This window comes from Sebastes umbrosus, chromosome 8 (assembly GCF_015220745.1).
Source record: "Sebastes umbrosus isolate fSebUmb1 chromosome 8, fSebUmb1.pri, whole genome shotgun sequence".
Taxonomy (NCBI): Eukaryota; Metazoa; Chordata; class Actinopteri; order Perciformes; family Sebastidae; genus Sebastes; species Sebastes umbrosus.
Genome location: NC_051276.1, coordinates 337,586 through 360,728, shown reverse-complemented (window position 1 = coordinate 360,728; position 23,143 = coordinate 337,586). Strand labels below are relative to the sequence as shown.

The window sequence follows — 23,143 nt, the reverse complement described above, 5'->3', positions numbered from 1 at the left end:
AGCATTTCCTCCTCACCTCCAGGCAGGGCACATACTGCTATCACCTCCGACCGCTCGCTCACTGCTTGTGTCTGGTTCTGTTTCCCTTCTTGTTCCAGGTCGTAATGTGGGGCCCCGTGGTGGACCGGGTCTGGGACCAGGTCCAGGTCCAGGGCCGATGGCCAACTTTAACCGATCCACAGAGGACCTCCGGATGAAACAGCAGTCTGCCAACTACGGTCGCCTGCGTGAGTGTTTGTCTCAACTTACATACTGTCTGTTTTGATGGTGTTCATGAAATCAGGGTTTGTGTTGTTCTCTGAAGGCAGATACTGATATGTTTAAAGGACTCAATGTAAGAATCAGAAACAGCTTGTTAACAGCGACACCTGTGGCCGTTGAGTCAAAGACAGTCAGCGTCCTGTTGCTTGTGCTACGTAGACGCAAACGAGCATTGATCAAAACAGTGAGGCGACTCACACAAGACTGAACGTGACTGACCGCTAAAACCACAATATCACTGTATATTTCACATGCTTGGCAGTAATGTTAGCTCACCTGTCCAGTAGGAATTCTGCAAGCTTTTTGATTCCTAAAACCAACTGAAGGTCCCTCCATGAATCGAAGGTCGATGTTGAGTCTGAGTTGTGGTGGGGGGGGGCTGGTCATTTGTTGGCGTTAGCGGACTCCATTTCTAACCAACCGTTAGCTATGGTTACACAGTTTTAGCCCTGTAGCGGAGCTGAAATCATGGCACTCACGAGCACGCATGATGCACATCTGTTGGATTTTCCCGGAAAAAAAAACGTCCCACATTCTTCACATTAAAGTCAGTCTACAGGCTGAGAGAGGAAACTCAGAAAGTCATGGTTAGGTTACAACCTGTTCACACATTGGAAATAAAAAAAACGATTAAAAAATGTGTAAAAACTTACAGAGTCCCTTTAAAGGGATTCTATGTAAGTTTTATGTTATGGTGGGGTTATGTTATGTTAGAATCAGAAATGTCTTAAGTCAACGAAAGTCAGCGTCCTGTTGCTCAGTCCAACACACACTAACAAGCAAACATTTGACTTCTGACTCCAATTTATAAGAGTTATTAAAGTAATCAAAATTCAAAGAGTGTGTAAAATGACCTTGAAGTACAGTAAGACGTTTATATAGCTCCTTTCTAGTCGTCCGACCACTCAAAGCACTTCACGTTACCTGTTAGCATACATACATGTACCTAAATACCACAGGTATTTAGATTAGATCCTGATGGGATCAGGACCATCAGGATTTAAACACTCATTCACACCAGTATGGGGTTCAGTATTTTACTCAAGGACCAGGCTCTGAAATTAACTTTTTTTACTTCCTGCCACTGTGGTAGGTAGTAGTTTTTTGTCTGCCATTCAGAAATTTTATCTGACACTTTTAAAATCTCTGCGCTAAATGAAGGAATATAAGATATACTTTGTTGTCCCACAGGGAAATTTGTCTTGGGCTCCAGGCCACTGCATCACACAACATACCAAAGTCACAATGTACATACACACGTAAAACATTGATCATACATACACTCATACATGAATGTGCTTAAATTCACATGGTGAGTGTGAGACAGTAGTTCTTTAAAATGATAAAAGGTAATAAAAGACAATAGTTTTAAATACTAAGACCAGGTATAATACCATATAATACCAGATAATAAATAATCTATTTACGATATATTAGTTCTCAATAAAATCATATCATATAATACTAGACCTATTTATTGCTGTTTAATATTTTGATGGACGATGGAATGAATGAATGTTTGTAACTATACTGGAAAAACAAAGTTTGGAAACTTGTGTTTGGTGGATTATTTCTCTGTTGTTACAATGCTAATTGGCATTGTATTTTACATAGTTGGAAAGCCTGTTTATTTACCTTCGCAATGATGTCCAACTTGTAAGGATCATGTATTTGTGGGATGCGCAGCACAGCTGATTATGTGGGTAGCGCCCAAGAAAAATGTTCCAAAATGCTCTGCCAATGGTAAACAGTGTATTCTCATAAGGCTACCAGGAAGCCTGCAATGACTGCCCTTCACCGTCAGGCCCATTGGCGCTGGTGTCGACAACACAGACAATGGAACCTGAACATGTGGGGGAATGTCATGTTCAGTGATGAGTCCAGGTCTGTCTGCGAAAGTTGGATGGCAGGGTCAAAGTATGGAGACGACGTGGAGAACGCTATGCTGATGGAGTAACAGCTTTTGGTGGGGGCAGTGCTGCGCCATCCCACAGCAACCTGTGACCAGGTTGGTGACCAGCATGAGGAGGAGGTGCCAGGCTGTTGTGGCTGCGTATGGATCTTCCACCGCTACTGAGGCTCCTGACGGTGTATTAAATGAATAAAGTGTAAAATATCCAATATGTCTTGTTTGTTCCTTGTTACTGATAGAGAGTTCAATCATCCAATCCACCAAACAACTCAAAACAAGAGTCAACACCAACAGGAGAATACTCTGTTTACCATTGACAGAGCATTTTAGAACATTTTTCTTGGGCGCTCCCCACATAATCAGCTGGGCTGCTCATCCCACAAATGCATGATCCTTACAAGTTGGACATCATTGTGAAGGTAAATAAACATGCTTTCCAACAATGTAAAATACAATGCCAATTAGCATTGTAACAACAGAGAAATAATCCATCAAACACAAGTTTCTGAACTTTTTTTTTCCAGTTTATATAGCATGTAATTAAGATGTTATAACTTGTTGTTGTTTTGCATCCAGGTCACGCCCAGAGTCGGAGCATGAATGATATTGCAGATACTCCCAGCACAGACCAGGTGATGACTTCAACCTTCTGCATACTTACACATTATCAGAGAGTGACCAACATTTCCTCAAAGCAAGCGTGTTTTATATTTTTATCATTAAAGTCATGTTCCTATCTTATATAATGTAAATATCAAAATGTCTGTTTATCTGCATGGACGCCGTCTCTAGAGTCTTTACTCATTTTCCACTTTGTTGCTCTCCATTACTGCTGAGATTACCCGCCTCATGTCTCCGTGAGGCGCTGTGTTGTGTTCAATTGATGCTCCGTCCTATAAGTGTCATCAATCTGTCACTGCTGTTGCCAGTGACGGTGACAGCGAGCGATAGAGGAAGCGTGCAAACACATAACTCATTTGTGCAGTAACGTGGCTTAAACCCGGTGACACATGCTTGGACCGATACGAGGGCGTCTGTTGTAGCTCAGATCAGGCCGCCGGGCTTTAAAACAGACAGGTCAGGATTAAGTGTCATTCACAGTGATGACTAATGTACAAAAATAAATGAATGAGAATTTGTTGAGGAGCGTCTGATGCAGGCTGTGAACTTCATTTGTTAGTGTGACTGTGAGGACGAGCGCTGCTTGTCCAGTTCCCAGTATCCCCGTTATGAGTAGTGGGCTGGATGAACTACAGTAGGTCACATGTGACCGTTTGTTACTGCGTGTGTTTGTGTGTGTGGGTCAATACTGAACTGGAAACAACAAGAACATTGTCCGGTCCGCGTGCTCGGCCCTCACATGGAGCCACAGATTGGGGTTATTGGCGAGGCTCTCCATCACCGAGTGTTATTGTGCTGCCGTCCAATTTCCCACCACACCTTTACACGCAATCAGACGGGTAAGGTCAGCTCGCCGCCCCTCTCTCAGTCACAGCCGTGTCAGCCTGCGGTGGTTTTACAGCTCTGATTGCTGTGTCGTGAGGTTTAATGCTCATGGAACAACGCAGGGTTGTTATCTAGCAAATGTCTGGCGATCCAACGACGCCCTCCCAGACTTCTCCGCCATGTTCAGAGATGAAACTTTAATGATCCCTGCAGGGAGATCCAGTCATTGCAGCTACAAATATAGGGCTGCAACTAATAGTTATATTTACCATTGATTTTTTTTTTTTTCTCGCATTTTTTTCTATAAAATGTCAGAAGATAGTAAAAAAGTTTCACTTTATTGTCACATGTGACAGCAGAACAGCAGCATATAATCACATTTGAGAAAATTGAATCAGTGCTCGCTGTACATTATCCCGTTTATTACACGGTTACTTACTGAAGAAATCAATAATTTGACACGAAAATGGTCCTCCAGAGTCCGACATCAGAATTGTGCCTATAGCAAAGGTCTGTTATACATAGCAACGGTCTGTTATACGTAGCAGCAGTCTGTTATGCGTAGCAACGGTCTGTTATACGTAGCAACGGTCTGTTATACGTAGCAACGGTCTGTTATACATAGCAGCAGTCTGTTATACGTAGCAACGGGCTGTTATACATAGCAGCAGTCTGTTATACATAGCAATGGTCTTTTATATGTAGCAACGGTCTGTTATATATAGCAACAGTCTGCTATACATAGAAACGGTCTGTTATACGTAGCAACAGTCTGCTATACGTAGCAATGGTCTAATATATGTAGCAATGGTCGGTTATACATAGCAACGGTCTGCTATACATAGAAACGGTCTGTTATACGTAGCAACAGTCTGCTATACGTAGCAACGGTCTGTCATACATAACAACGGTCTGCTAAACATAGAAGCGATCTGTTATACGTAGGAACGGTCTGTTATACGTAGCAACGGTCTGCTATACGTAGTAACGGTCTGTTATAAGTCGCAACGGTCTGTTATACGTAGCAATGGTCTGCTATACGTAGCAACGGTCTGTTATAAGTCGCAACAGTCTGTTATACATACCAACGGTCTGCTAAACGTAGTAACGGTCTGTTATACGTGGCAACGGTCTGTTATACGTAGCAACGGTCTGCTATATATAGCAACGGTCTGCTATATGTAGCAACGGTCTGTTATACGTAACAACGGTCTGTTTTACATAGCAACTGTCTGTGATACGTAGCAACGGTCTGTTATACGTAGCAACAGTCTGCTATATGTAACAACAGTCTGCTATACGTAGCAACAGTCTGTTATACATAGCAACGGTCTGTTATACGTAGCAGCAGTCTGTTATACATAGCAATGGTCTGTTATAAGTAGCAACAGTCTGTTATACGTAGCAGCAGTCTGTTATACGTAGCAACGGTCTGTTATACGTAGCAACGGTCTGTTATACGTAGCAACGGTCTGTTATACGTAGCAGCAGTCTGTTATACATAACAACGGTCTGTTATACGTAGCAACGGTCTGTTATACATAGCAACGGTCTGCTATACATAGAAACGGTCTGTTATACGTAGCAAAGGTCTGTTATACGTAGCAACGGTCTGTTTCATATAGCAACAGTCTGCTATACCTAGCAACGGTCTGTTAGACGTAGCAACGGTCTGTTATAAGTAGCAACGGTCTGCTATACATAGCAACGGTCTGTTTTCGTAGCAACGGTCTGTTATACGTGGCAACGGTCTGTTATACGTAGCAACGGTCTGCTATACATAGCAACGGTCTGCTATATGTAGCAACGGTCTGTTATACGTAGCAACGGTCTGCTATACATAGCAACAGTCTGCTATATGTAGCAACGGTCTGTTATACGTAACAACGGTCTGTTTTACATAGCAACTGTCTGTGATACGTAGCAACGGTCTGTTATACGTAGCAACAGTCTGCTATATGTAACAACAGTCTGCTATACGTAGCAACAGTCTGTTATACATAGCAACGGTCTGCTACAGATAAAAACGGTCTGTTATATATAGCAACGGTCTGCTCTACGTAGCAACGGTCTGCTCTACGTAGCAACGGTCTGTTATACGTAGCAAAGGTCTGTTATACGTAGCAACAGTCTGTTATACGTAGCAGCGGTCTGTTATACGTAGCAACGGTCTGTTATACGTAGCAACGGTCTGCTATACATAGAAACGGTCTGTTATTAGCAAAGGTCTGTTATACGTAGCAACGGTCTGTTTCATATAGCAACAGTCTGCTATACCTAGCAACGGTCTGTTAGACGTAGCAACAGTCTGTTATAAGTAGCAACGGTCTGCTATACATAGCAACGGTCTGTTTTCGTAGCAACGGTCTGTTATACGTGGCAATGGTCTGTTATACGTAGCAACGGTCTGCTATACATAGCAACGGTCTGCTATATCTAGCAACGGTCTGTTATACGTAGCAACGGTCTGCTATACATAGCAACAGTCTGCTATATGTAGCAACGGTCTGTTATACGTAACAACGGTCTGTTTTACATAGCAACTGTCTGTGATACGTAGCAACGGTCTGCTATACGTAGCAACGGTCTGTTATACGTAGCAATGGTCTGTTATACATAGCAACGGTCTGTTAGACGTTACCAACGGTCTGTTATAAGTAGCAATGGTCTGCTATACGTAGCAACGGTCTGTTTTCGTAGCAACGTTCTGTTATATGTGGCAACGGTCTGCTATACGTAGAAACGGTCTGTTATAAGTAGCAACGGTCTGTTATACGTAGCAACGGTCTGCTATACGTAGAAACGGTCTGTTATATATCGCAACGTTCTGCTCTACGTAGCAACGGTCTGCTCTATGTAGCAGCAGTCTGCTATACGTAGCAACGGTCTACTATACGTAGCAATAGTCTGTTATACGTAGCAACGGTCTGTTTTAAGAAGCAACGGTCTGTTATACGTAGCAACGGTCTACTATAAATAGCAACGATATGCTATATATAGCAACAGTCTGTTATACGTAGCATCGGTCTGCTATACGTAGCAATGGTCTGTTATACGTAGCAATGGTCTGTTATACGTAGCAACGGTCTGTTATACGTAGCAGCAGTCTGTTATACGTAGCAAAGGTCTGTTATAGGTAGCAACAGTCTGTTATACGTAGCAGCAGTCTGTTATACGTAGCAACGGTCTGTTATACGTAGCAACGGTCTGTTATACGTAGCAACGGTCTGTTATACGTAGCAGCGGTCTGTTATACATAGCAACGGTCTGTTATACGTAGCAACGGTCTGTTATACATAGCAACGGTCTGCTATACATAGAAACAGTCTGTTATACGTAGCAAAGGTCTGTTATACGTAGCAACGGTCTGTTTCATATAGCAACAGTCTGCTATACCTAGCAACGGTCTGTTAGACGTAGCAACGGTCTGTTATAAGTAGCAACGGTCTGCTATACGTAGCAACGGTCTGTTTTCGTAGCAACGGTCTGTTATACGTGGCAACGGTCTGTTATACGTAGCAACGGTCTGCTATACATAGCAACGGTCTGCTATATGTAGCAACGGTCTGTTATACGTAGCAACGGTCTGCTATACATAGTAACAGTCTGCTATATGTAGCAACGGTCTGTTATACGTAACAACGGTCTGTTTTACATAGCAACTGTCTGTGATACGTAGCAACGGTCTGTTATATGTAGCAACAGTCTGCTATATGTAACAACAGTCTGCTATACGTAGCAACAGTCTGTTATACATAGCAACGGTCTGCTATACATAAAAACGGTCTGTTATATATAGCAACAGTCTGCTCTACGTAGCAACGGTCTGCTCTACGTAGCAACGGTCTGTTATACGTAGCAAAGGTCTGTTATACGTAGCAACGGTCTGTTATACGTAGCAGCGGTCTGTTATACGTAGCAGCGGTCTGTTATACGTAGCTTTGGTCTGCTATATGTAACAACGGTCTTCTATACGTAGCAACGGTCTACTATACGTAGCAATAGTCTGTTATACATAGCAACGGTCTGTTTTAAGAAGCAACGGTATGTTTCACATAGCAACGGTCTGTTATACATAGCAACGGTCTGTTATACGTAGCAGCAGTCTGTTATACATAGCAACGATCTGCTATATGTAGCAACGGTCTGCTATATGTAGCAACAGTCTGCTATATGTAGCAACGGTCTGCTATACATAGCAATGGTCTGTTATACGTAGCAACGTTCTGTTTCACATAGCAACGGTTTGTTATACGTAGCAACGGTCTGCTTTATGTAGCAATGGTCTGTTATACGTAGCAACGGTCTGCTATACATAGCAACGGTCTGCTATATGTAGCAACGGTCTGTCATACCTAGCAACTGTCTGCTATACGTAGCAACGGTCTGTTTCATATAGCAACAGTCTGCTATACCTAGCAATGGTCTGTTTTCGTAGCAACGGTCTGTTATACGTTGCAACGGTCTGTTATACGTAGCAACGGTCTGCTATACATAGCAACGGTCTGCTTTATGTAGCAACGGTCTGTTATACGTAGCAACGGTCTGCTATACATAGCAACGGTCTGCTTCATATAGCAAGGGTCTGTTATACGTAGCAATGGTCTGTTATACATAGCAACGGTCTGCTTCATATAGCAAGGGTCTGTTATACATAGCAACTGTCTGTTATACGTAGCAACGGTCTGCTATATGTAGCAATGGTCTGCTATACATTGCAACGGTCTGTTATACGTAGCAATGGTCTGTTTCACATAGCAACGGTCTGTTTTACGTAGAAGCGGTCTGCTATACGTAGCAACGGTCTGTTGCTATGTGAAATAGACCCTTGCTACGTAGCAAGGGTCTGTTTCACATAGCAACGGTCTGTTATACGTAGCAACAGTCTGTTATACGTAGCAACGGTCTGTTATACGTAGCAACGGTCTGTTTCACATAGCAACGGTCTTTTATACGTAGCAACGGTTTGTTATACGTAGCAACGGTCTGTTATAAGTAGCAACGGTCTGTTATACGTAGTAACGGCCTGCTATACGTAGCAAGGGTCTGTTTCACATAGCAACGGTCTGTTATACGTAGTAACGGTCTGTTATACGTAGCAACGGTCTGCTATACGTAGCAACGGTCTGTTATACTTAGCAACGGTCTGTTATACGTAGCAACGGTCTGCTATACATAGCAACGATCTGCTATATGTAGCAACGGTCTGCTATCCGTAGCAACGGTCTGTTATATGTAGCAACGGTCTGCTATACAAAGTAGCGGTCTGCTCTACGTAGCAACGGTCTGCTATAAGTAGCAACGGTCTGCTATACGTAGCAACGGTCTGTTATACGTAGCAACGGTCTGTTATACGTAGCAACGGTCTGTTATACGTAGCAACGGTCTGTTTCATATAGCAACAGTCTGCTATACCTAGCAACGGTCTGTTAGACGTAGCAACAGTCTGTTATAAGTAGCAACGGTCTGCTATACGTAGCAACGGTCTGTTTTCGTAGCAACGGTCTGTTATACGTAGCAACGGTCTGCTATACGTAGCAACGGTCTGTTATATGTAACAACGGTCTGCTATACGTAGCAAGGGTCTGTTATACGTAGCAACGGTCTGTTACACGTAGCAACGGTCTGTTATACGTAGCAACGGTCTCTTATACGTAACAACGGTCTGATTCACATAGCAACGGTTTGTTATAAGTAGCAACGGTCTGTTATACGTAGCAACGGCCTGCTATACGTAGCAAGGGTCTGTTTCACATAGCAACGGTCTGTTATACGTAGCAACGGTATGTTATACGTAGCAACAGTCTGCTATACGTAGCAACGGTCTGCTATACGTAGCAACGGTCTGTTTCACATAGCAACGGTCTGTTATAATTAGCAACGGTCTGTTATACGTAGCAACGGCCTGCTATATGTAGCAACGGTCTGTTATACGTAGCAACGTTGTGTTTCATATAGCAACAGTCTGTTATACGTAGCAACTGTCTGTTATAAGTATCAACGGTCTGTTATACCTAGCAACGGTCTGCTATACTTAGCAACGGTCTGCTATGCTTAGCAACGGTGTGTTTCATATAGCAACAGTCTGTTATACGTAGCAACTGTCTGTTATAAGTATCCACGGTCTGTTACACGTAGCAACGGTCTGCTATACTTAGCAACGGTCTGTTATACGTAGCAACGGTCTTCTATCCATAGCAACGGTCTGTTATACGTAGCAACGGTCTACTATACGTAGCAACGGTCTGCTTTATGTAGCAACGGTCTGTTATACGTAGCAACGGTCTGTTTCACAAAGCAACTGTCTGTTATACGTAGCAACGGTCTGTTATACGTAGCAACGGTCTGTTATACGTATCACCGGCCTGTTATATGTAGCAACGGTGTGTTATACGTAGCAACGGTCTGTTTACGTAGCAACGGTCTTTTATAAGTAGCAACGGTCTGTTATACGTAGCAACGGTCTGTTATACGTTGCAACGGTCTTTTATAAGTAGCAACGGTCTGTTATACGTAGCAACGGTCTGCTATACATAGCAACGGTCTGTTATACGTAGCAACGGTCTTGTATAAGTAGCAACAGTCTGTTTACATCACAATGGTCTTTTATAAGTAGCAACGGTCTGTTATACGTAGCAACGGTCTGCTATACGTAGCAACGGTCTTTTATACGTAGCAACGGTCTGCTATACGTAGCAACGGTCTCCTGTAATATCCTTAAACCTTAGAACGATGTGATTGACCAATCAGAATCGAGTATTCAACACAGCTGTGTAATGTTCACTTAAAAATGAATGAAAAGATTAATTGATTATCTAAATAGTTTGTATTACATTTTCTGTCTAATTGTTTCGGAAAAAGTAAGAAATAGAAGAGAAAAAATAATTCTGCATTGACATAAAATATGAATGTGTGCTGATAAAACATATCTTAACATGTTCTCTTTGTCTTTCCACTTTCTGTAGCTAAAAAATAAATTCATGAAGAAAATCCCCCGAGACGCCGAGGCATCCAACGTCTTGGTGGGTGAGGTGGATTTCCTCAACAAACCCTTCGTGGCCTTTGTCCGCCTGGCCCAGGCTACAACACTCGGAGGTCTCACGGAGGTCCCTGTTCCCACCAGGTGAAAGGATCTGTTGTCTTTCACTCCTTCAAAGCTCTTTTCACACACTGCTGCCATCCCAGCATATACCTCACTATCACTGTCTGTCTTATCACTGCACAGATTCCTGTTTATTCTCCTGGGACCTCAAGGAAAGGCCAAGTCCTACAACGAGATTGGCCGAGCCATAGCAACCCTAATGGTGGATGACGTGAGTGGTTTCATGTTTCCATGACATGCCTTTCAAACTTGTGGCAACAGAACATGTCATTAACTGTTGTACTAGAGCCGAACATGTATGTGCCACGTGTTTTAACTCCATCTGGAAGTGATGCTGATTGGTTCTGTTGGGGTAACGAGTCGCCTGCGGCTCACTGATGGGAGTGTCTATTTAAATAGCAGGTGCAAGTAGATAAGAAATAATAGGCTGTTATTTTAAATCGTTGCCACAATTGTGCACAAAAATACTATTTTCAGCTGCCACAATGAAACCCTGACAAGTTGGTGGTAAGTAACCTGACATCGACCTCCATTATAATGTGACATTTGAACAGGAGTTAACCTTCCCTCTCACACCACAGCACCACCTCAGTTCACATTCAAATACATGATGAATGTTAGCCTGCTAACACACTCAGCTAGGAACATGGTAGAAGCATGTTAGCATTGTCATTTTGATCGTGTTAGCATGCATTTAGCTCTAGTGGTTCTAGCATAGCTACAGGATCTGGTTTGTTGTCTCCTCATCTATCACTGGTCTCTGGGTTTATTCCTACTTCTTCTGTACGTGTCTGACTCACAAAGAAAACCGAAGATCGCAACACTGACTTTAATTGTAGACTTTGATTTAAGTGTTAACTTTATTATTTAACATACAGTAAACACAGACATCCTTTAGATTCCATATACAGTTATTGGCTGGATAATAAGTCAATCTAGAGACTCCAACATACTCACTGATCGTTCTACACTCCAGAATAAAGTAAAGCTGTCTGTGTGTCTCTGTCTTCTACAGATACCTGCTACTTTTCATTTTAAAATGCTTCTCTCTGATATTCAGTTTGTGCTCTTTTCTTGGTTTACGGCCCTAAAGAGCGGCGCTCTGAGCAGCGTGCACTCACCATTTAGAAAATTAAACTGGACCAACGCCCGAGTGCCTGCTAGAATCAGGCCTCTGATTATGCTCCGGTGCTCATAACTCAGTGTTTCTATGATTAGTTACTGACTGACAGCTGTTTTTAAATGTAATCCACTGAGGTCAAAATGTCCACATAGCTTCCACAGTTTATGTTGAACAAGTCTCCAGAGGCCGTCAGGGAGGATGGGAATGAGTCAAATCCCAGTTATTATTCTGAGTAGCCAGTTGAAATGGTGAAATCCTTTATTGCTCTCTCTCCGTCTCCCAGCTCTTCAGTGATGTCGCCTACAAGGCCAGAGATCGGGAGGACCTCATCGCAGGCATAGATGAGTTTCTGGATGAGGTGATTGTGTTGCCGCCTGGAGAATGGGATCCCAAAATCCGCATTGAGCCGCCCAAGAAAGTCACGTCGGTTGACAAAAGGTTGGAGTTTTACTTTCCACTGCAGTAATGCACATAAAGCTCTCAGCTTCTTTGTCTTTGGCACAGCGAGCAATATGCCTACAACAATTGTACGAAGTCAAATCTTCACTAAAATCAACTTGTTTTGTCAAAGATTTAGACGGCAGCTAAATTTCCTGAATTGAGCCCTGAGTTTGGAGCTTAATGCAGGGTGTAACAACGCCTCCATGTCAGCTAACGCCGCTGAAACAGCACCTATAACATCATACATGAATGAACTGATACCCCCCATATTTACTCCACTCTGTGCCGTCTGTATCTCCTTTGCAGGAAGTCGGTGTTCTCCTTAAACGAGCTGGGCCAGATGAACGGTACGGCTGGAGGAGGAGGAGGCCTGGCTGAGGATGAAGAGATGCCTCCGCAGCATGAGCTCGGAGAGGAGCTGGCATTCACCGGTCGGTAGGTAGTCCAGGCCACACGGCACATGGCTGAGAGGCTGGGATCAGCCTTAACCTCACTCTGGCATATGGAAATTAAATCTGAATATGAATTCATCAAAATTTGGCAAAGCAGGAAAATGATTTGGGTACAAATTCAACTCCCCAAAAGGCTTAAAGGGACTGTTTGTAAGAATCAGAAATGCTTGTTAACAGCGACACCTGTGGCCGTTAAGTCAACTAAAGTCAGCATCCTGTTGCTCGCGCTTGCTCGCTCTACATAGACATGAACGAGCATCGCTCAAAACAGTGAGGCGACACACGTCAACTAAAAGCACAATATCACTCTATATTTCAGCTGCTTGGCAGTAATGTTAGCTGACCAGACGAAGGTCTCTCCATGAATCACTGCTGATCCTAGTGTCAGCTTTTCCTGCCTCAGCCTCCCGACCACGGCCGGAGGGAACAGGGGAGACACCGGCACCCGGTCAGAGGCGATAACGTTTCTCTCTGCGGAGCCCCGTCACTTCACAAGACACGGAAAACCTCTGTTGGTCTGGAGGAGCTGCAGCAGTTATTTCTACACAAATATCCACTGTACATTCACTAGATATTCTCAGAGCTAAACTAACTCTTCTGCAGTGTGGAGTGTGCGCACATGCATGTGAGGTGAAGCGAGCTGAGTGAAGGCAAGCAGGCAGGCAGAGGAGCAGAGGAGCAGAGTACAGCAGAGACTCCGGCCCTGGAGACCAAAGCTACGGTCTCCCCCGCGTCCTCCGACCGCGGCCAACACTGTTTAACAGACGGGCTTCACTAGATACAACCAAGAGGTTTTGGTGCTTCACTGTAGTTTGTGTTGGAGTCTTGTCTGAACAGCGTAGCCACACGCGAGCGCACATATGCGAGCGTGCATGGGACACCAACCCGGGTGATTTATACGTGTAAGAAGTTAAAAACAGTCCCTTTAATGAGCACTTTAGCAGAGGACACAAAGATGAATCTTCTGTTGGACCACCAGTTTCAGCTGTGCCTAAAACAACCAAATATTCCACCTCTTGTCTTGTTTTCCAGGAGATAACGTGTGAATGTGATTTTATCCGGTTCTAAAGCACTGATCTGTGTGTGTCTGTATACAACAGCTTCTGTGGTGGTCTGTACCTGGACATAAAGAGGAAGTTGCCGTGGCTACCCAGTGATATCTATGAGGGTTTCCACATCCAGTCCATCTCTGCAGTGCTCTTCATCTACCTGGGCTGCATCACCAACGCCATCACCTTCGGTGGTCTACTGGGAGATGCTACCGACAACTACCAGGTACACACCGTTCTCTTAATACATCCATGGTACACACAGTGGCAGCAACAAACTCAAGAAACACAACAACTGAACTCAACTCAACTTTGAACAGGGAGGGTTAATGGAAATATAATAACAATGTTTTTTAAAGATGTCATTTGGATTCAAACATCTTGTGACTGATGTTGTATTATAAAACACACTTCATAGAAAACAAGATCCTGCAAATTATGCTTAAAGAATAATTTGTTATTGTGGAAAATACGCTTGTAGATTTTCTCTCCAACAGTGAGATGAGAAGATCAATGCCACACTCACTCTCATGTCTGTCTATTAAATATTCAGCTACAGCCAGCAGTTGATTAGCTTAGCTTAGCATTAAGAACAGTTTATTCAAGTGTGCTATTAGTATACTTCTTTTAAACTTCAAATAAGAGAGTATACTTTCAGTTTACTTTTTATGTACTTATCAGAGATAAGTCTAAGTGTACTTGGCTTATGCTTACTTTTTAATAGAGTAGCCTATTTGTGAGAATTTTTTTATTGTGTGAGAATTTGTAAACGTATGTTTTGATATGAATTTACTTCAATTCATCAAGAATTTTTTCAGTTTTTCCGTTCACTGTTCACCGTGGAGACGTGGAGACGTGCGAGAAAAACTAATTTTCGCTAATTTTCATCACAAAACATCAAGTCAAATAGCAAAAGTCTCTTTATGTAATGCATAAATCATATAAGTTAAAGAAAAACTTACAAGTATACTCGCAGTAAAAACTAATAAAGTTTTCAAACCTTCAAACTAAAACGTGGGCTATAACTGGTAAACTAACAGTATACCTATAAGTTCACTTGTTGTATAGTTCACTTCATAATATAGTTGCAGTACAAAATACAACTTAGATGTAAACTAGTTGTGAACTCAAAGTTTACTATTATTACACTTAAAGTACACTTGAAAGTATACTTTTATAAACTAAAAAGTGGGCCAATTTCAAATATACTTGAACTTTACTTCATTTTACTTCATAATAATAACTTGAAGTATAGTATTTTTAGTAAGGGTTAGCTTAGCATAAAGAGTGGGAACGGGGACGGGGGGAGACGACTGAGCTGCTTTGTCTCAGATAATCCAGACAAATGCAAAGTTTAAAAACAGCTAGTTGTGTTTTTATGATGGGGGGGGGGGGGGGGGGGGGGGGGGGGGAGAGATGTGAGGAACTTATTATATATTATATCACTAACTGGAGTCTAGTGGTCAATAGGAGGTTACCAGGCTCTGCTAGTTTATCACATACAAATGTTTTCCTGTTTAATGAAATGAGATCTCCCTCATTAAATATGAGCTTTACCAGAGAGAGTCTGGCTCCATAAAGAAGTGTCTCTGATTCCTCATCCACTCGGTGTGGGGTGTGATTCCTCATCCACTCGGTGTGGGGTATGATTCCTCATCCACTCGGTGTGGGGTGTGATTCCTCATCCACTCGGTGTGGGGTCTGATTCCTCATCCACTCTGTGTGGGGTCTGATTCCTCATCCACTCGGTGTGGGGGGTGATTCCACATCCACTCTGTGTGGGGTGTGATTCCTCATCCACTCTGTGTGGGGGGTGATTCCACATCCACTCTGTGTGGGGTGTGATTCCTCATCCACTCTGTGCGGGGGGTGATTCCACATCCACTTGGTGTGGGGTGTGATTCCTCATCCACTCGGTGGGGGGGTGTGACTCCTCATCCACTCGGTGGGGGTGTGATTCCTCATCCCCTCGGTGGGGGGGTGTGACTCCTCATCCACTCGGTGGGGGTGTTATTCCTCATCCCCTCGGTGTGGGGGTGTGATTCCTCATCCCCTCGGTGTGGGGGTGTGATTCCTCATCCACTCGGTGGGGGTGTTATTCCGCATCCCCTCGGTGGGAGGGTGTGATTCCTCATCCACTCGGTGGGGGGGTCTGACTCCTCTGTGTCTCCTCATCCACTCGGTGGGGGGTCCTGACTCCTCTGTGACTCCTCTTCCACTCGGTGGGGGGGTCTGACTCCTCTGTGTCTCCTCATCCACTCGCTGGGGGGGTCTGACTCCTCTGTGTCTCCTCTTCCACTCGGTGTGGGTTCTGACTCCTCTGTGACTCCTCATCCACTCGGTGGCGGGGTCTGACTCCTCTGTGGCTCCTCATCCACTCGGTGGGGGGGTCTGACTCCTCTGTGATTCCTCATCCACTCGTTGGGGGGGTCTGACTCTTCTGTGACTCCTCATCCCCTTGGTGTGGGGTCTGACTCCTCATCCCCTCGGTGGGGGGGTCTGACTCCTCTGTGTCTCCTCATCCCCTCGGTGTGGGGGTCTGACTCCTCATCCCCTTGGTGGGGGAGTCTGACTCCTCTGTGACTCCTCATCCCCCCGATGGGGGGGTCTGACTCCTCTGTGACTCCTCATCCACTCGGTGGGGGGTCTGACTCCTCTGTGACTCCTCTTCCACTCGGTGGGGGGTCTGACTCCTCTGTGACTCCTCATCCACTCGGCGGGGGGTCTGACTCCTCTGTGTCTCCTCATCCACTCGGCGGGGGGTCTGACTCCTCTGTGACTCCTCATCCACTCGGTGGGGGGTCTGACTCCTCTGTGACTCCTCATCCACTCGGTGGGGGGTCTGACTCCTCTGTGTCTCCTCTTCCACTCGGTGGGGGGTCTGACTCCTCTGTGACTCCTCATCCACTCGGCGGGGGGTCTGACTCCTCTGTGTCTCCTCTTCCACTCGGTGGGGGGTCTGACTCCTCTGTGACTCCTCATCCACTCGGCGGGGGGTCTGACTCCTCTGTGTCTCCTCTTCCACTCGGTGGGGGGTCTGACTCCTCTGTGACTCCTCATCCACTCGGCGGGGGGTCTGACTCCTCTGTGACTCCTCATCCACTCGGTGGGGGGTCTGACTCCTCTGTGTCTCCTCTTCCAACAGGGTGTGATGGAGAGCTTCCTGGGCACAGCTCTGGCCGGCTCTGTCTTCTGCCTCTTCAGTGGTCAGCCCCTCATCATCCTCAGCTCCACTGGACCCATCCTCATCTTTGAAAAGCTCCTCTATGAATTCAGCAAGTGAGATCTTTACAGCCAAATGATGTTAGACACAGTGAGCGGAGTACTGTGTCCTGTAGACCCCTCTTTAGTGTCATTCAGAGGATTCTTTTAAGATCCCATTATAGAGGAAAACAGAAATGAATCTCCTGCTTCACGGTGTATGATGACCCCTCTTCCTATCTTCAAATGATATGTGTATAGCAGTTATCAAAGTCTATAAATGTCACTATTTCTAGCTTTTATTCCCTTAAGGCTTAAATTGAAAACCCATTCACTGTTGGTCTGTAGTGCTTCATTTTGTGACCACTTCATCCAGACGGTTCAGACCTGAAGGCTGTTAAAGAAGACAGGTTGGAGTTTACAGATAACATGGAGAGCAGCAGTGCCAGTAGGCTACTCTCTTATTCACATGTTGCTGTGTTGGCCTCGATCAGCAATCTCTTGTAACTTATTCCTGTTTATTCATTATTTCTTTAAGCTTGTTCTACTGTGTCAGTCACAATCAGCTGTGGTTTTATTGCTCTATTATTATAATACTTGAGCTATGCATCTTCTATGGTAGGTCTATATTACTCCATTAATATTCACACTGGAACATTGTAGGGTTGAGCGGGTATGTTACGTGTTAATAGTTAAAGTGCTCTCATGTGTTATTAGTAGCCTGTAGTATAGTCGGGTATCATTCAGGTCCCAGTCAGGATGCTTCTACATATTATACAGCAGGATAAAGAGACAAGATACCAGGAGATATTGGGTTTGGGGGTCATCCTCCAAGAAAATATGAAGGTTTTTGCCTTAAAACTATGCAGTTACATCATTTTGGACTATTATTACTACTAGTTAAATGATTATTTTATTATTTATCACAGCCTTTGTCTGAACATTTCATTCTTCTGGAAATATTTACCCCAAAAGAGCAGATTCAGAAAACTTTAAAATAATGTTTCATTAATTATATTTGTTCAAAAATAAAAAAAAAGTTATGACGAGCAGTTGACTAATTAATTCACATAAAGAACGTGAACATTGTATTGATAAATTGCACCTCCCTGGTGTCGTGCGTCAGATCGTCCAGATGCTCTCCACATATTTTTAATGTTCATACAGATTATGAGGCGCGGCGCAAAAACGCTGGCACTGCGCCGTTATGAATCACATTCTGAATCTCCCAGATTACAGTATGCAAGAAAAAGTCTCAGTTCAACAAGGAGTAAAATGTAGTGTAGTGTAGTGTTGGTACTGCAAACCGGTGAGTACCGGCCCACTTCCAGCACTGATCTACAGATATTCCCACCAGCAATGATTTAGTCAAAATACTACCTGCCAAACTCCTCCCAGTGCGTACATTAACAATGAGCTGACTGTATAATGACATGTGGCAATTGTCGTTTCAAAATGCTGACCCCATTAGCATTTTGATAGGTTTTAGGTCAAAACTTGTTAGATTTAGTTACTGCATTTGTGAAATCTTTTTGACTTTTCCATACGTTGATGTTCTAAATATAGAGCTGTGGATACGTCAGTACATTCACCGAGCCTCTCTGCCTCCTCCCCCCCACAGGAGCAACGACATCGACTACATGGAGCTGCGTCTGTGGATCGGCATGCATTCCTGCCTGCAGTGTCTCATCCTGGTAGCTACAGACGCCAGTTACATCATCAAATACATGACGCGCTTCACTGAGGAGGGCTTCTCCAGCCTCATCTCCTTCATCTTCATCTCTGACGCCATCAAGAAGATGGTGGGCTCCTTCAAATATTACCCCATCAACACCGACTTCAAGCCCGACTACGTCACCACCTACAAGTGTGAATGCCTGGCTCCAGACCTGAGTGAGTTCAGCCCTCGGTTCAGGGACATGCAGGAGGATTACCCACAAGGCAGTGTGGCTACAAGTGGCTCTTTGTGGGCTCAGTAGACTGATGACACAGGCAGGATGTAGATGAGAATAAAAGCAGCTGAGTTCAGTCCACCAAAGTCCTCTGCATGACATCACAGCATAGTCTTCAGAGACACTTCAGGTCCAACATGTCAGATGTGACCAGTTTAAAACATTCAGTGAACCCCGTTGTCAGCACAATGTGAGGTCAGAGGTCACAGTGTTGACGTTATGTCAAAGACGTCTACAGAGATATCCAGTGAAATGAGCATGCTAACAGCTAGCATGCTAACAGCTAGCCCCGGTCGGTCCTGTCCTGTAATACCACTTGTTCCTCTAGAGTTGATAGTGAGTCACTGTAGCGTCCAGTCTGTCCTCAGTCCACCATGAGAGGACAAGGGGTCCATGTTTGTGTTATAGTTTGGTTATTTTATTAAATCCAAAGTAGCAGAAACAAGAAAATGACTCCTATTTTGGTTTGGTCCTCCCCGCTGCCAGGAGACCACGTCTTCAGGAGGAGACGGACCTGCAGTTAGCGGTTAGCTGTAGCAGCTAGCATTCAGCCAGCACAAACACCAGCGCCGAGATCAGACCCCTGGGATCAGACCCCCAAGATTAGACCCCTTGGGATCAGACCCCCAAGATCAGACCCCAAAGATCAGACCACCAAGATCAGAATCTCTAAGTGAAGGGGGGTCTCCTGCAGCCGCTGCATGCTGTCCTTCTGGTGAGGTGGTCTTGTGGTGGCGGGGAGGACCAGATGAAGTCGTTTTCTCCTTTCTGCCACTTTGGATTTAATCGAATAAACAAACTATAAAACGTCCCCAGAGCGTACAGCCCGGTTAGTGACACAGTAAATGTAAACTACAGGCCGACGCCACACATGAAGATTAGAAGAGAGCAGAGACTCTCAGAGTGTAAGCAGTTTGGTTGAATTCTGCTTCTTACTGCTGTTAGTTAGTAGTGTTTATAACTGATGACTGTAAGGGTAGATTGTATGGACCCAGTAGAGGTGAAGTGGACAGTTATTACACATTGCACCTTGCAGTAAATGACATTAGAAGTTTCTTTCCCAGCTGCAGTAAACAGCTCTCTCATCTTAAAGAACATTCAGTAACAGTGTAGATACTGAGAACAGTTCTCATTGGTGAAGTGTGGTAACTTTATTTTTCCAAATCAAATTAGGTACTAATTACCTCCACCAAGGCCGAAGGTCTAGGATGGAGGTTCTGTTTTCACCGGCGTTGGTTTGTTGGTTTGTTGGTTTGTTGGTTTGTTGGTTTGTTTGTTAGCAGGATTACTCCAAAAGTCCGCAATGGATTTGAATGAAATCTTTTGGAGGGATTGGGTGTGGCACAATGAACAATCCATTCGATTTTGGTGGCGATCTGGATCATGATCCTGATTCATGATTTTTTTTAAGGATTCCGATCAGCCAGAACATTAAGACCTCTAGGTATACGCATGACCCCGCCTTCTTCCTTCAGAGAGAGAGACAGAGAGAGAGGGGGGGGGGGGGGGGGGGGGACACCTGTAGATTCAGCGTTTTTTCACATTAAACTCGATGAAATCCCAGTTGAGTTGGACCAAAGCACACTTGGTGATTGTTGTAAAGAGTAACGACGACAGTTTGGGTGAGTTTTATTCTGTTTCTGTCCAGTTTGAATGAAGTGTTTTACGATGCTCCGCTACGAACAGCTGATCTCAACATAAACAACAATACAGCTGCACGGAGAGGGGGGGAGGGGGGGGGGGGGCAGTTGTACTCGGGCATCTTGGCGGAGGTCTGCGCTCTCTGAGTGCCATTCTAGTTGCATATATACTGTACATTACTACCAACCTTTTTTCCAGAGCATACCATAAGTTTATGAATGAGTTTCCTGCTCTGGTTTCAGCTCATTTCACAGAGACATGTAGCTGGTCTCATACAGCTGCTGGGAAAACTGTCTCTTTTGGTGCGTTTGAGGACGCTTGGACATTTGAGAGTTAACAGTCAGCAGCAGAACGACAAACTGTTTAATGCAAGAAATGACAAAATCTCAACCATGTTTTCCTGATCATCGTTGTGCTCATCGCTCTGATAGGACTCCATCATGGTGGAGCTTTGCAGCAGCTAATGTTGATGTAGTTCCGTCATCTAGAGCTGTAGAAGGGAGTCCTCTTAGCTTCAGTGTCACATAATAACTTTGATTATATCTCAAACAGGTACCTCTTACAGCATCCAATATGCAACGTTAGGTCACGATTAAATGTCAGTCAATTGTTTTTCTAAAAGTATGATGAGGTTTTTGCTTCTCTCTGGTAACTGTAGGCCAGTATTCTGTATGGGCTGCTGTTAGCTCACTGCAGATATACTGTAGGATGTTGTCTGTGCCGGCTGAGAAGTAGCATGAGATCACCAAATATACAGTAGGTCTGAGCTAGTTTAGAAACCATTACAGAGTTTGTCCTCTAGAGAACTACTCTAACTATAAAATGTACCATTCATATCTTGAATAACCAATACAAAGGGTCCTTTTCAAAATGTGTTTGTGTAAAAATATAAGTTTTGTATTTTAAATATGGCTGTCAGATCTCTAGTATATCAAATATGTGTTGGGCTGTATTATGACTATATTAATGATTATATTAACCTGAACTATTCTTGGTGGGTTTGCAGGCTTAATGACAGTCTCATTTAAACTAGATTCCTTCATCGTACCGATTCCAGATGTTCACTAATGGCTTTAGTATTTTAGAAAATGGCAGCAGTGCTTTGCACTCATTTCTGTAGACATTGATTTCTGTAACTGATTTGTCTCTTGTTTGTTTTCGCCATGCATCAATGTGGCTGTCTCTTGGAAGTGAGTACCTCTTGGTTAGTGTGCATGGACCTCAGGGTGCTCTCTGCAGTGTGCACGGGCCTCAGAGTGCCCTCTGCAGTGTGCAGGGGGCTCACGGTGCTCTCTGCAGTGTGCAGGGGGCTCAGAGTGCCCTCTGCAGTGTGCAGGGGCCTCACGGTGATCTCTGCAGTGTGCAGGGGCCTCACGGTGCTCTCTGCAGTGTGCAGGGGCCTCACGGTGATCTCTGCAGTGTGCAGGGGCCTCACGGTGCTCTCTGCAGTGTGCAGGGGGCTCACGGTGCTCTCTGCAGTGTGCATGGGCCTCAGAGTGCCCTCTGCAGTGTGCACGGACCTCACGGTGCTCTCTGCAGTGTGCAGGGAGCTCACGGTACTCTCTGCAGTGTGCACGGGCCTCAGAGTGCCCTCTGCAGTGTGCACGGGCCTCACGGTGCTCTCTGCAGTGTGCATGGACCTCAGGGTGCTCTCTGCAGTGTGCATGGACCTCAGAGTGCTCTCTGCAGTGTGCACGGGCCTCAGAGTGCCCTCTGCAGTGTGCAGTGGGCTCACGGTGCTCTCTGCAGTGTGCATGGACCTGTTTTACATTTCTTTCTCTGTCCCTTCTGTCTCCGTCCTCACTTCTCGGTCTGTCTCTCTCTTATTCATGAACAGTGGCTGCAATGATCTTCAATGGTTTAGTTCCAGCTCCAGATAACAGCTCCAGTGTCTCTGGGGTAAGTGCTTCTTTTCACTTTCTGCCTCTGTTTTGGTGCATTGTGTCTGGAGCAGGATGGATCACAGAGGCTGTATTTATGGCCAGATGACAGAGCTGAATGTGTCTGCAGGTATCATCAGCTGTGTGATAAAGACGTGGCTCTGCTCTCCTCGTCCTCTCCTCTGTTTGTATCCCATCATCCCGTCTCACTCTGGGTTATAACTTCACATTCGGGACGATGTCTGTGTTGACATTCTCCTCTTCGTCTTTCACTGTTCTTCGTCCTCTCCCGTCTCCCCACCACTGCCACCCGCTATCCCAGTTGAATGTGACAGGTCTAGACTGGAGCCAGCTGAGCAAGAAGGAGTGTCTGACGTACGGAGGCTCTCTGGTGGGAAAGTCCTGCAAGTTCGTCCCCGATCTGGCCCTCATGTCCTTCATCCTCTTCTTCGGCACCTATTCCATGACCGTCACCCTCAAGAAGTTCAAGTTCAGCCGCTACTTCCCCACCAAGGTGACAGAACTATCTGCCCGTCTATCTGTGTGTCTTCTAAAGTGATCTTAACAAAATACTCAAGTTACCATCCGGTCATCTCAGGATTAACTAAACCAGAGTTTCCCTCATCTCAGGATTAACTAACTCAGAGTTTCCCTCATCTCAGGATTAACTCAGTAGAAATATT

At 44.7% G+C, this 23,143-nt stretch overlaps 1 protein-coding gene across 2 annotated transcripts in view; it reads left to right on the top strand.

Moving 5' to 3' along the window:
- Positions 1-23,143, top strand: part of slc4a5a (solute carrier family 4 member 5a) — a 65,165-nt gene that overhangs the window by 29,714 nt on the left and 12,308 nt on the right. For both annotated transcript variants that reach the window (XM_037778585.1, XM_037778586.1), the window contains exons 7-17: positions 99-227; positions 2,750-2,805; positions 10,585-10,742; positions 10,845-10,932; positions 12,128-12,282; positions 12,592-12,720; positions 13,838-14,012; positions 16,932-17,065; positions 18,609-18,880; positions 22,445-22,479; positions 22,783-22,974. In XM_037778585.1, the coding sequence (XP_037634513.1) occupies positions 99-227; positions 2,750-2,805; positions 10,585-10,742; positions 10,845-10,932; positions 12,128-12,282; positions 12,592-12,720; positions 13,838-14,012; positions 16,932-17,065; positions 18,609-18,880; positions 22,445-22,479; positions 22,783-22,974 (1,523 nt within the window). The remainder of the gene's footprint in view (positions 1-98; positions 228-2,749; positions 2,806-10,584; positions 10,743-10,844; positions 10,933-12,127; positions 12,283-12,591; positions 12,721-13,837; positions 14,013-16,931; positions 17,066-18,608; positions 18,881-22,444; positions 22,480-22,782; positions 22,975-23,143) is intronic.